Genomic DNA, 11920 nt, shown 5'->3' with positions numbered 1-11920 from the left:
GCATAAAAACAGGTTTGACTGTTAATAACGATTCATTAAGTCAGACTCTCGAGATATGACACATGACACCCCTTTATCGGCCCACTCCTTTAACCATCAAAATTTAATATCATTACTGCTTCTCATACACAAGCTATTATGCCAAATTCCGTTTCTTATAGACCAACATACACATACACGGAATATTTTTTTCTATTTTTGGGTTCAGAAGATCGCAAAATGTGGAGATTTACAAAAAAAAACTGTGGGTCAAATTTGACACGATTCCAATGCTTTCCCATGTTATGTATACATAGCAGCCGGGAAAGTACAAATGCTTTTAACTTATTGCTACAAAATATTTTGTGTTGTTTAGAAACGTTTTAAAAATAGGGTTAAAGAAAGAAATGTCTTGTTATTTACTTTCAAAATTAAAAAAAAAAAACTAAGTAGAGTCATTTTGACTCGCGCCATCTCAGTTGAGGGTTAAAATTCTTCCTTTCCTTTGTACACTTTTACGCAATGAGTTAGAATATTCTAGCTCGTTGCCTTTACACAACACAAATAATACGCCTCCTTGACTAAAAGGAAAATGGCGGATGCGTATTCAATTTTCTTTCAACGTGCCATGGCTACAACTATTCTAGTATATTCTAGTTACGTATATAAATTATTTATTTTTACAAGTATTGATAAATAGAAAAGTGCCGAAGGACAGTTGATATCTGCCCCAAAAATTAACACGTTAAAACAATACAACCTATTTTAAAAACATTTATAAAAATTTAAAAAACCGCCAAGCGAGCAAAAATTTTTAAGTTTCTGTCGCCCACTGACGGCCGGATGGCCGAGCGGTCAAGGCTGCAGCCTACCGCTCTGAGAGATCCGGGCGGGTCGAAAATTTCCAGAAATTTTTTGGGGGTGGTTCGTCCGGGATACTATCAAGGGCGTCGCCAGCCAATGGGCCAGGGGGGCAAGATGATATAAATTGATAGAGGATATGAATTGTATGTAGGTAAAATAAAAACTATTCATAAATTTTAAGAAGCTTAAGAAGATTATTTTAATTAAAACATAATCTTCTTGGGTTTTTCGCGCGGGAATTATAAATCGGGCAATAAATGACTTAGCATTTAAATAATTTTTTTCGCATGTCTAGGGAGAGGCAACTGCCCCTCTGCCCCCCCTCTGGCGACGCCCTTGGATACTATAGATTACTAGCTATGGAATTTCGGGACTTTGAGTATATATCTGAACTGAGGAGACCGATACGAGTTCAACGATACCCTACTTTTGGACCGGAGACGAAAAATAAGAAAGTTATCATCGTTTTTAAGTTATACTTTTTTAATGCTTTCATACAGACTGCGCCGTAGTTGCTAGTTATGCCATCTCGCGGTAAAATCTGCAAACAAATTTTTAAAAAACACGCTGAAAGGCAAGAAATTGCGCGAACAGTCGAACGCCACTTCCTTTTTTTTCAAGAACTACCGTGAATCAATAACTAGTGACGTTAAACAGTCGGCGGCTCCCTCTCGGGGGAGTCCGTCGGAAGCACAAACATTCGAACGCCAGTTCCTTTTTTTCCTTTTCTTCAAGCATCGCGACTCCGGATCGCGATAGCGCGGTCGGCTCGTAGTACTAGCCGACCGCGAGCGATAGCGAGACTGAGGGGCCGTAGCTCCCGAGATCGACTAGCGAGGATGTGCGAAAAGGACTTAACTCGAACTGCAGACGATCGGTGTGCTCGTGAATCAACATCTGCCACTGTTGAAGGTATATATGGCCGACTTGCCGGCTGCCTGTTAAACACGCGATAGGCTTAACGGAGAGAGCGACGCGACTCCCGATCATCGCGCGATCGCCGAATAAAGAATGATAACTTTCTTATTTTTTGCCTCCGGCCCAAAAGTAAAGTACCGTTGAACTCGTCTCGGTCCCCTCAGTTCAGATATATACTCAAAGTCCCGAAATTCCATAGATAGTAATCTATAGTACACCCGTCCGTCCCTCATCCACCCGGCCGCCCCATAATGAGATTGCTAAAAAGAGGCCCTCTTAGTGCCCACAGGGCGAAAAAAGTTTTAAAAAAATAAAAAAGATCATCGCCCAATTGTTGTGTACACGTTAAAATTGCGTAACGCTATGTTACTAATAACTGATTTTTACATAGGTTTAATTTTGAGCGTATAAATGAGTTTATAAAAATATTATAGATGCCAATAACGTAAAATTTTCGTTAAGTCCGACCCCACTCGAAATATAACACGACTTGATCTTGCACGCCAATGGCCGAGTGGATAAAATCACTGATTACAATACGTATTATAAGTTATAACATAATACGGGAAAGTATTGTAACTTTGAGAAAAAATTTCGTGTTCGTTTTACTTTCTGCTGTAAGTAAAACACGAAAGAAAAATGAACCCTTCTGTTTATGTTGTGACATCGCTGACATGTGTTATATGTAAATATATTTAGATATTTCTAGAATGTCTTTCTCTTTTGTTTGCTTTATTGCTTAGAGGGCAAGAAACTCAGCGGGAGTTGAGGTGTTATTATTGTTTTAAGTTATAGCAACGCAACACTTGGGCCAGCTGCCTAGGGAAAATGCCTTCCGGGAGGTCTTTTTAAATGTAACTGGCCCCTATTTAGGCGTTACAGACGTGGAGAAAATCCGAAAAACTCCACGTGGCCAGCCTTGGTGAGGCGCGAACCGACGACCGAACTCCCAGGGTGCATATACTTTTCGTTTTGTATGGATCGATCTGTAAAATCGGATCAGTCCTTGTCACGTGATACAGATAGCTTCTGTCATGGCAGAAAGTATACAAGTAGGATCGAAAATGGCGGCAAACATTTGTTAGTTAATAATAGTCTCTGCTTGTTAGTTAACATATACGTATAATATTTTTAAAATTCAGTATAATATCTTTTAAATTCTATATATGTTAATTAACAAGGATCAATTAATTAAATTAAAATAATCCATTTTATCTCTCGATATTAAAACTGTAGTTAGTACTAAACGACATACGCTGTTACGAATTATCGTTTATTTGACAAAATTGTTTGTGCTCATTCGTACGAATTTTTAAATTGTATTACTCTGTGAATAAAATTGTTTTCCACAAAATAAAATTTAAATAAAAATTTCACAAAATTAAAAAATAAAACTTGCAGAAAAGATGAAAGTGCACGCCATACATTCTTGCTGTACAATCTAGCAAAATTGTCTCTAAATACTTATTTTTTCATCTCAGTTTATCGGATATTTTAATAATGATGTTTTTACTTGTCATTTATAAGTTTTAAATAAGTTTCCTTGTCAACAATTAAACGTGTTTCTTCGTTATTTACTGTAAGCTTAACTTCAACCACGGAAGCCGCCATCTTTAATCTCTTTTATCGATCCAAACGATCCTACTCTCCGCTCGGATTAGTTTGATCGCGATCCAGTTGATCCTAGATGGCGTTTGTATACGCAAATAGAGATTGATCGGATCGCAGTAGTTCCTTTGTATACACGATTTGAACGATCGAAGTGATCTTGGATCAGTTTGATTCCAAAAGTATATGCACTCCTACTCTCTGCTCGGATTAGTTTGATCGCGATCCAGTTGATCCTAGATGGCGTTTGTATACACAAATAGAGATCGATCGGATCGCAGTAGTTCTTTTGTATACACGATTTGAACGATCGAAGTGATTTGGGATCAGTTTGATTCCAAAAGTATATGCACCCCCAATGTTCAGGGAACGGAACAGCTTTGCCACTAGTGGGCTGAGGTGGAAGTGTATATAACTGGTAGACGGAAGTTGCGTATGTAGAAGGACGATCAAGGAGAGAAAACGATAGGAAAATTGTCAGGTCCACAACTAACCAAATAGCGACTTGGAAGATCAGGCGACGCTTCGCCGACTTTCCGAGTCGTGAATCCGAGAATGATACGATTCCGCGACGCTTCGCCGAATCGTATCATTCTTGTTTTACATCTGTAGTTTCAATATAGGTTAAGGAACTGCGAATTAAACTTTTGTTTTTACGTGGCAACCTTGACTGAATTTCTTTGTCAATCTTAACAATATATCTCACAATATACGTTATATGCGGCCGGATGGCCGAGCGGTCAAGGTTAGCAGCCTGCCGCCCTGGGGGACCCGGGATTGAATCCAGACGGGTCGAAAAATCCCCAGGAATTTTTCGGGAGGTGGTCCGTCCAGATATCCCTCACCACCCGGCCGCCCCATTGTGGGCCTGGTCCGACCCGTAATGGGGTTGCTATAAGAGGCCCTCTTAGTGCCCACAGGGCGGAAAGAGTTACGAAAAAAATATATTAATATATATATGTTATACAAGTAATTAATAAAATAATGTAACGTTCAATACCCTTTACTGTGTTTTATTCCTTTTTTTTTTTTTTTTTTTTTTTTTTTAACTCTTTCCGCCCTGTGGGCACTAAGAGGGCCTCTTTTAGTAGGCCCATTATGGGTTCGGCCAGGCCCACAATGGGGCGACCGGGTGGTGAGGGACGGGGCCCGACATATCCGAACGGACCACGCCCCCGAAAAATTCCTGGGAATTATTCGACCCGTTCGGATTCGATCCCGGGTCCCCCAGAGCGGTAGGCTGCCACCTTTACCGCTCGGCCATCCGGCCTGGTGTTTTATTCCTTAGAACAATTACCTTATTTAGAGATATGTTATCAAATTTTGAGATTTTTGTGGGTTTTTTTTAATTGATGTGTGCATCATTTTAATTTTGTACTGTACATAATTATTTTATTGGGGATTTTTTCACTTTTTTATTGAGTTCAATAGTTCTATTGCTAAATTAAATTAGGAAACACTGGTGTAAGCAAAGTCGCGTGTTGACAGTCGACGCTCAAAAGTCATTTCACGCAACAATAAAATTGCATGAAATGGTTGACTCATTTCACGTAACAATCATTTGACTGCCAGCGACATCTAGTGTGCTTCTATGTGTTTACTCGTTACAAACACCGGCATGGTTCCTCCCAAACAAAGTACGAACCAATCAAATCGTGACTGTAATCGCCATTCTCCGGATGTAAACAGATGGATTTTAAACTAGACTGGAGTAAAAATGTCTTTACTAAAGCGCAAAATAAGGGTTTTGTCGAAAGCAAAACGGGCTTTGATACTCTTAGCCTTAGCAGAAACGCTGGAAACGGTTGAAATTAGGAAAAAACGTTCGTGTTGGGTTAAATCTTGGTTTAACGAAAAACAACGTGAAAATCAAAGTTGTTACATTCAATTAATGAACGAATTAAGATTATCCAATGCAGAAAGTTATAGAGGTGATGTACGAATGGATATAGATACGTTCCAAAGTATTTTAAGCAAAATAGAACCTGATATAATGAAACAATATACGAATATGCGTAGCCCCATTTCTGCTGGTGAACGACTTTCCTTGACGCTTCGTTACCTTGCAACAGGTGAGATTAGCTTCTTGCATTGCATTTATAGTGTTATATGAAATGTCGTTTTATGCTTAATGTATTACTCATTAATCTTTTAAAACAGGTGAAAAATATCACGTTTTAAAGGCCCAATACGGAATAGCAGTTAGCACACTTTCGGGTATAGTGAGAGAGGTTATGGATGCTATTTATAATGCTTATCATAGTGAATATATGAAGGTTTGCCAATTGTCTGTTTTATAATAATTATTAAATGATTTAAATTTCTGAAGAAGTCCTTGTATAAATGACAGATTCCGACAACTGAAAATGAATGGATTCAAATAGCTTCGGAATTTGAAAGCACTTGGCAATTTCCGCACTGCGTAGGTGCCGTCGGAGGAAGACACGTGCGCGTGAAGTATCCGGAAGAGGCTGCCTCGGCTCTTCCCAATTACAAAGGTTTTTATTTACTGTTTGAATAGTCTGCAAAATTATTTTTGTGATGTCTTCTTTTCCTAAATAGGTTTCTATGGTATTGTAACTATGGTTATTGTAAGAGCAGATCTCTCTTTTGTTTTTGTTGATGTTGGTACTTATGCCAGACAGAGAGATTCCATGGTTTGGGGTGCAACTACATTGAAGACTTTCATTGAAAGTGGAGAGTTAAATATTCCTCCAAATGCAGCACTAGAAAATGGAGAATATTCTTTGCCATATGTGTTTATTGCAGGTGAAGAAATAGAAATGACTTCATGCATACTCCAGCCATACTCATATAGACAAGTGACAGCTCAGAAACAGTTATTTAACTTCAGGTAATAATACAAATACATTTATATTCTATACATTACTTCCAATATAAAATACCAGTGAATTACTTCATTTAGATTTAATTTCTCTTAATATTTAAAAATTACTGATATCTATAAAATATAAATAACACTAGACATCAAATACTGTTACAAAAATTAACCACATAACTGTCTATTGCCATTATGGAAATGGTTTATTCGCAAGTACTTTTTACAGTATGTAATTGTCCTTTTCGGGCAATATCATTCGTAGAGATTCTCTATTCTCTAGGAATGATATTGCCCGAAGAGGAAAAGTATATACTGTCAAAAGTACTTGCAAAATAAACCTTTTCTGTAATGCCAATAGACAGTTGTATGGCTAAATAAATTTTTGTAATTACTGATATTCTTATATAATATGTAAGTTTATTGTATTAATTAATTTAATTCTACAAGATAAATGCAAGCAAGATTTTATCTTTGATGGCACTACCATCAGCACCTGCTTAGATTATAAGACATCACTATATCAGCAAAAAAAAACTAAATACAGATCTCAGAGTGATGTTTTATAATATAGTCTGCTTCAAAGGTTTCATTATATTTCTCTATTTTATATTAGTTTAGTTTTGTTATTTTTCTATGAGATACCTGATTAAAATCTATGTACAGTACATATTATGCCATACAAGCTCATTTTCATTTTTTTTTTTTTTTTTAAAGAAAGAAAACACAATTTTAAATATTGTTTTATTATTCTAAATTTTTTATTGTTTTTTATTAGTCATTCACTCTAAGGGAGATAAGTTTTAAAAAGGATATATGGAGGATAGTCTACCTCATGTTTTTTACTTGTATAAAGATGACCTACATATTGATACAATCCTCACAAACTACTGATAGTCTAGTATAGATAAAATCTTGCCAAATAAGATGTATAATAAAAGTTCTTGTGATAGCAAGAACTGAGATATAAAGCTTTAACTTTGATATTTTTAATTTTATTTTTAATTAATTATCTTTATTTACCCAGCTTGTTATTTATTCCCATTCTGCCTAAGAATTTCATATGCAATATTTTTTTATTCTGTTTTTATTCTAATTACTTTGTCTTGAATTTAGTTTGGAATCATTTTATTCTTTAATAATAATGTTACATTAATATTATTGCATTTATTTGTATATTTCATATTTAAATAATAACAACTCAAAGCCCGATGCATATAATGAAATAACCAACAATCGCCTTAAATATCGAACTAAAGATTATTAAAGCTATTAAACTAAAAGATAACATTTAAGGCAAATATTTCATTTTTGCCTTAAATGTTATCTTTTAGTTCTCTAAATTGTCTGTATTAATTTTAAAATATTTCCATTATACGACTTCAAACTATAAAAATGTTTTTTAAGTGTTTGCTTACTTTTCTATATAATATAGATTTTTATATAAATCCATGGCTGTAATATTTTTGTTTAGAGACTAACAGAAATCAGTTTACAGAAAATAATGCAAGCTGCATCCTACTTTGTTTTCATATCTTCACATATAGCTTTATTTTGTAAAGATTCTAATCTGTTGTTGTTAATTTTTTTCTCTGTAACATCTCTCTTTGGCTTTATGATTATTATTTTTATGATTTTAGAGTGACCTTCTTGCATATTTTTATTTCTACTGATATTCTCTTAGTAATGAAATGTATTTCTAATGAATCTTTTAATTTTATTAACATTAACATTATTAAATTAGGATCATATACTAAAATGAAGAGTGAGAGTGTGGATCTTGTAATGTGGTGTTCAATAATAGGAACTGAGAGATGAGAGAACTCTAACCAATGAAGAAAAAATCTGTCATATCTACTTCTCCATTTCTTTTTTTTTTTTATCTATCAGATTTCAAAATTTGTTATTTTTTAAAGCAAATAATTTATGTTAATTGTATTTTATAGAATTATAATAATTATATTTCTTTCATTTTTCTATAAACCTCACTCTATATCTGCTTGCTTTACAATCTGCTGTTTTTATGAATGATGTAATTTCAATTGTACCAAATACTATGTTTAAGTGCTATATTTTTTGTTAGCTATGCAGTTTTATGTACTGTACTTAAAATTACATTTCCAAGAATCTCAGTTTATGACACTGAACTTATGGGAAATGAGAGAGCTCATTTAGTGACAGTTTTCTTGGAATCAATTTTGTTGTAAAAGCAAGAGATCAACTAAACTTTGTGGGCACACTAACAGAGTGGCCACATTGTTTTTGTGATGCTAGTTATAAGTTACTTTACAGTCCTTACAATATCTATATGCAAAAATAGGTAACCTTATAACAGGTAAGGGTATGCTCAAACCTTGTAAGCAAACGTTTTCGGATCCCTCTCTGGGATTACCCCGATGTGTGAATTGGTATTACCGCGATGTGTGTAGATTATTTGTTAAAAATGAGTAAGATTAAATTTTCCTCGTGTTTTTCTGGAGTCTTTCATGCTGATGATTGGATTAAAACATCCCATTAACTATGTTTAGAAATTTCAATATTATAAGGCACTAGAATTTTTCCCTTTCACAATGTTCCAAAAGACAAATTGTCAAGTCTGAACTTTGAGGTAAGTCATGCCATATGAGATCCATAGCTGGTAACTTGTCATTGAGATAATTCCTAATAGGGAACACAAGATTCAATCTTTTTGCATAGAGATTTTATAGTGACTCTGAATATGGATTTTGTGTCTATAATATTAAATGTAATAACATAAAATGTTTAAAAAAATATAATATAGAATAGTTTTAAAATGTTGACTAGCATTAACTATAATTGATAGATTAAAGAGGTGAGAAGTATTACACATGTGCTTACAAGAAAAACTGTTAACAGAAATATTGAATCTTATTAGAAAAGAACTTTTTATAAAAGTATTTGTTTATAACAATTATAAAAATTGATTATTAGTATTGTAAACTTTCATTTAAATATTACATAACCATATACATAACATGGTAAGTTAATCACTGACAATACTTTACAATAATATACAGTAAAAAAGTATTGAAAATTTATCAATAAAATTTGTGAAATGTCAATATTCTGTTATTTAATCAGCAAATAAAATTATATATGACATTCTGAATTATTTATCATTTTGTTTTTATATCTTTACAGACTCTCAAGAGCAAGAAATGTGGTGGAAAATGCATTTGGTTTGCTTGCCAATGCTTGGAGAGTTCTAAACAATACAATTTTGTTTCCTCCAGATAAGGTCAAAAAAATAATTTTGACTTGTTGTATTTTGCATAATATCCTCATCAGAAGAAAAGTTGCATGTTATTTAAAATGCATAAAGTTTAACAGAAAAACAGAAACACAGCCATTTCTATATTATAAAAGGGATCAAAATGCAAAGATACCTACTCGGGATATAGAATTAATAAGAGACAAATTTACCAAATACTTTAATAGGACAAAGTGAATGATTTGATGAATATTTGTGAAATGTGAAACAGCTAATGTTGTATCTATAAAAATATATATACTGTATATATAATTTAAAATATATTCTTTTATTATACAAAATAAATAATTTTTGTATATAAAAATAAAATGTTATGCAGATGAAGCATCATTTAAGATTCTCATTATCTCTTCATGGACTATCATTTTTCTGTTTTCAGGAATCTTTTTCAGTCTGGCAGCTATGTAACTAGCAAATAAATCATCTTCATCAGGAACATCCACTAGGGCCTGTTTTAGAGGTACCAAAATAATGTTTATCACAATAGTGGGAATCAGAACAAAATTTTATAAATTATAAAAAATAAATTACTGATGTGGCAGCTTTGTAAAATTTTTCACGCTCCTTCTCTGCGTGATCTCTTGGACGTTTTCGTCGTCGATCTGTAGGTTCTGCAGTTATAGAAGTTGTATCTATTGCCGAACAGCTTTGTACTTCTGGCTCTTCCGTTTTAACTGTCGTTAGTAAGTCTGTGCAATCCGTCTGTGTATCAGGTGCAGAGTCCTTTTAAAAACCAATATATCAATTTAAAATAAGCATAAATATGTAATTTAGATAGATACGAAACGTGTTTACCTGGAAACTAGATTCGGATGAACTGACATTATCCGAAACTAGTAGAAACGATAGTTGATTCCAGTGTTCCCATTTCGGTTTGTACACCTCCTGTATAGCTTGATTGCTTAATTGTGACTGTTCGACTCGCTTCTTTATTCGCAGAAACGTGGTTTTGATATTGTGGAATTTTTTCGACGCTTCAGTTCCTATTAATGTAAACCGAAAAAGGTACTTAACAGGATATTGCAATTGGGTACCAGATATGTCTAGTAAATTTACCGTCTATCCCTAATGCTGCTCCAATTTCATTCCAGCACCTGCTCTTAATGTCTTTTCTCTTGTACGACTCCGTGTTAGAATTCCATATACATTCGTATTGTCGAATTAAATCTATCAAACACGATTCTAAAGCCGTATCCCACCTTACCGCCATTTTCTTTATTCGTCCTTCGCGTGCTGTGACGTCACACAAGGTTCATTCACACGAAGCGACTTGCAACTGCAATCGCATATGCTGTTCCAGCAATTTAAAAACTTCCCCGCAATTGATTATTTCTATCTGCAACCGTTTTGGTTCTAACTCTCAGTTCAAACTGTTCGTTCAACCTTGAAGATTGTTGCCGGCGACCGGAACTAGAAAGCAGTTTGTTTCCGGTCGCCGATATGTCCTCGCTGGTTTTGATTTTTTTAAAAGCATTTTCGCAGTTTAGGATTTCTGTATTTAAAGTAATAATATCGATAATTTAGTTCGGTTTCGTCGCTAACATTTTCTGTGACGTATTATTTTGATGTTTACGATCGATGCGTAGCAACCATTGTTACCACGTGATTAGTTTATCTCATAAGGAGACACTACAGGGAGGCGTCGACTGCGATTGACTCAGGTTACAGTTGCATGCACTGATGAAACTAGTGTTGCCCGAATATGACCTATTACTTAACACTAAACTTCTAGGTAAACCAGATGTAAATAAAAAGTATATTTTTATTGTTAAATACTTCATTTGAGCATAAATAAAATATATATAAATAAAATATATATATATATTTACATATACACAGATATAAATATACATGATATAAATATATTGTTTTAAAAATTTTTTGAAAATCAAAAATATGATGTTTAATGCGTCGCGTACCACACGTGTCAAACGCAAAACCAATAAACATGGCGGTTGAACTGGTACAATCAAATACAAACTTTTAAACTCATCCGAATTCTAATTCTCTCTATTTTCTCTAACAGCCCAAATCTGAATTACATGAACTAAATCATCTACTAACTTTTAATCCCCCTCTCTGTAAATCAGTTCCTTACCTTTTCTGGCTCAACTTTAATGACACTCTATCTCATTAACACAATATCAATTGCGAATATAACATATATCATAGCTCTTTTCTCACCGCATCCTGCAATGATTCTCCAAATATTAATAAAAAATAAAAAAAAATAAAAAATATGAGTTTAAACTTGATAAACTTTAAAATCCATCCTAAATCCCTAAAACTTATTTTCAATACATTTCTTGATATTCGAGTAAATTTTTCAAGAAATTTCACAAAATTTACGATACAGAAGATCTTATAAAATTTTATAAATAACGTGACGTCATCTTTAATCTCTCCTTTGAATTTTCGAT

The 11920-nt window shown here is 33.9% G+C and overlaps 2 protein-coding genes across 2 annotated transcripts; one reads left to right on the top strand and one right to left on the bottom strand.

Moving 5' to 3' along the window:
- Window positions 1-4960: 4960 nt before the first annotated feature.
- LOC136969861 (uncharacterized) lies at window positions 4961-9839 on the top strand. The gene is made up of 5 exons (XM_067264152.1): window positions 4961-5441; window positions 5530-5645; window positions 5720-5867; window positions 5932-6223; window positions 9371-9839. Exons 1-5 carry the CDS (start codon window positions 5087-5089, stop codon window positions 9675-9677), a joined length of 1218 nt encoding a protein of 405 aa, XP_067120253.1. The 5' UTR covers window positions 4961-5086; the 3' UTR covers window positions 9678-9839.
- Window positions 9750-11238, bottom strand: LOC136969862 (uncharacterized). The gene is made up of 4 exons (XM_067264153.1): window positions 10557-11238; window positions 10296-10483; window positions 10032-10223; window positions 9750-9949 (listed from the first exon to the last, which is right to left on the bottom strand). The coding sequence occupies exons 1-4, from the start codon at window positions 10708-10710 to the stop codon at window positions 9812-9814; spliced, it is 672 nt and encodes a 223-aa protein (XP_067120254.1). The 5' UTR covers window positions 10711-11238; the 3' UTR covers window positions 9750-9811.
- Window positions 11239-11920: the final 682 nt, after the last annotated feature.

This window comes from Centruroides vittatus, unplaced genomic scaffold, assembly GCF_030686945.1.
Source record: "Centruroides vittatus isolate TY-2023 unplaced genomic scaffold, ASM3068694v2 contig_1824, whole genome shotgun sequence".
In the NCBI taxonomy this organism is placed as follows: domain Eukaryota; kingdom Metazoa; phylum Arthropoda; class Arachnida; order Scorpiones; family Buthidae; genus Centruroides; species Centruroides vittatus.
Note: the sequence above shows the minus strand (reverse complement) of the source record. Positions and strands in the feature narration are given on the sequence as shown.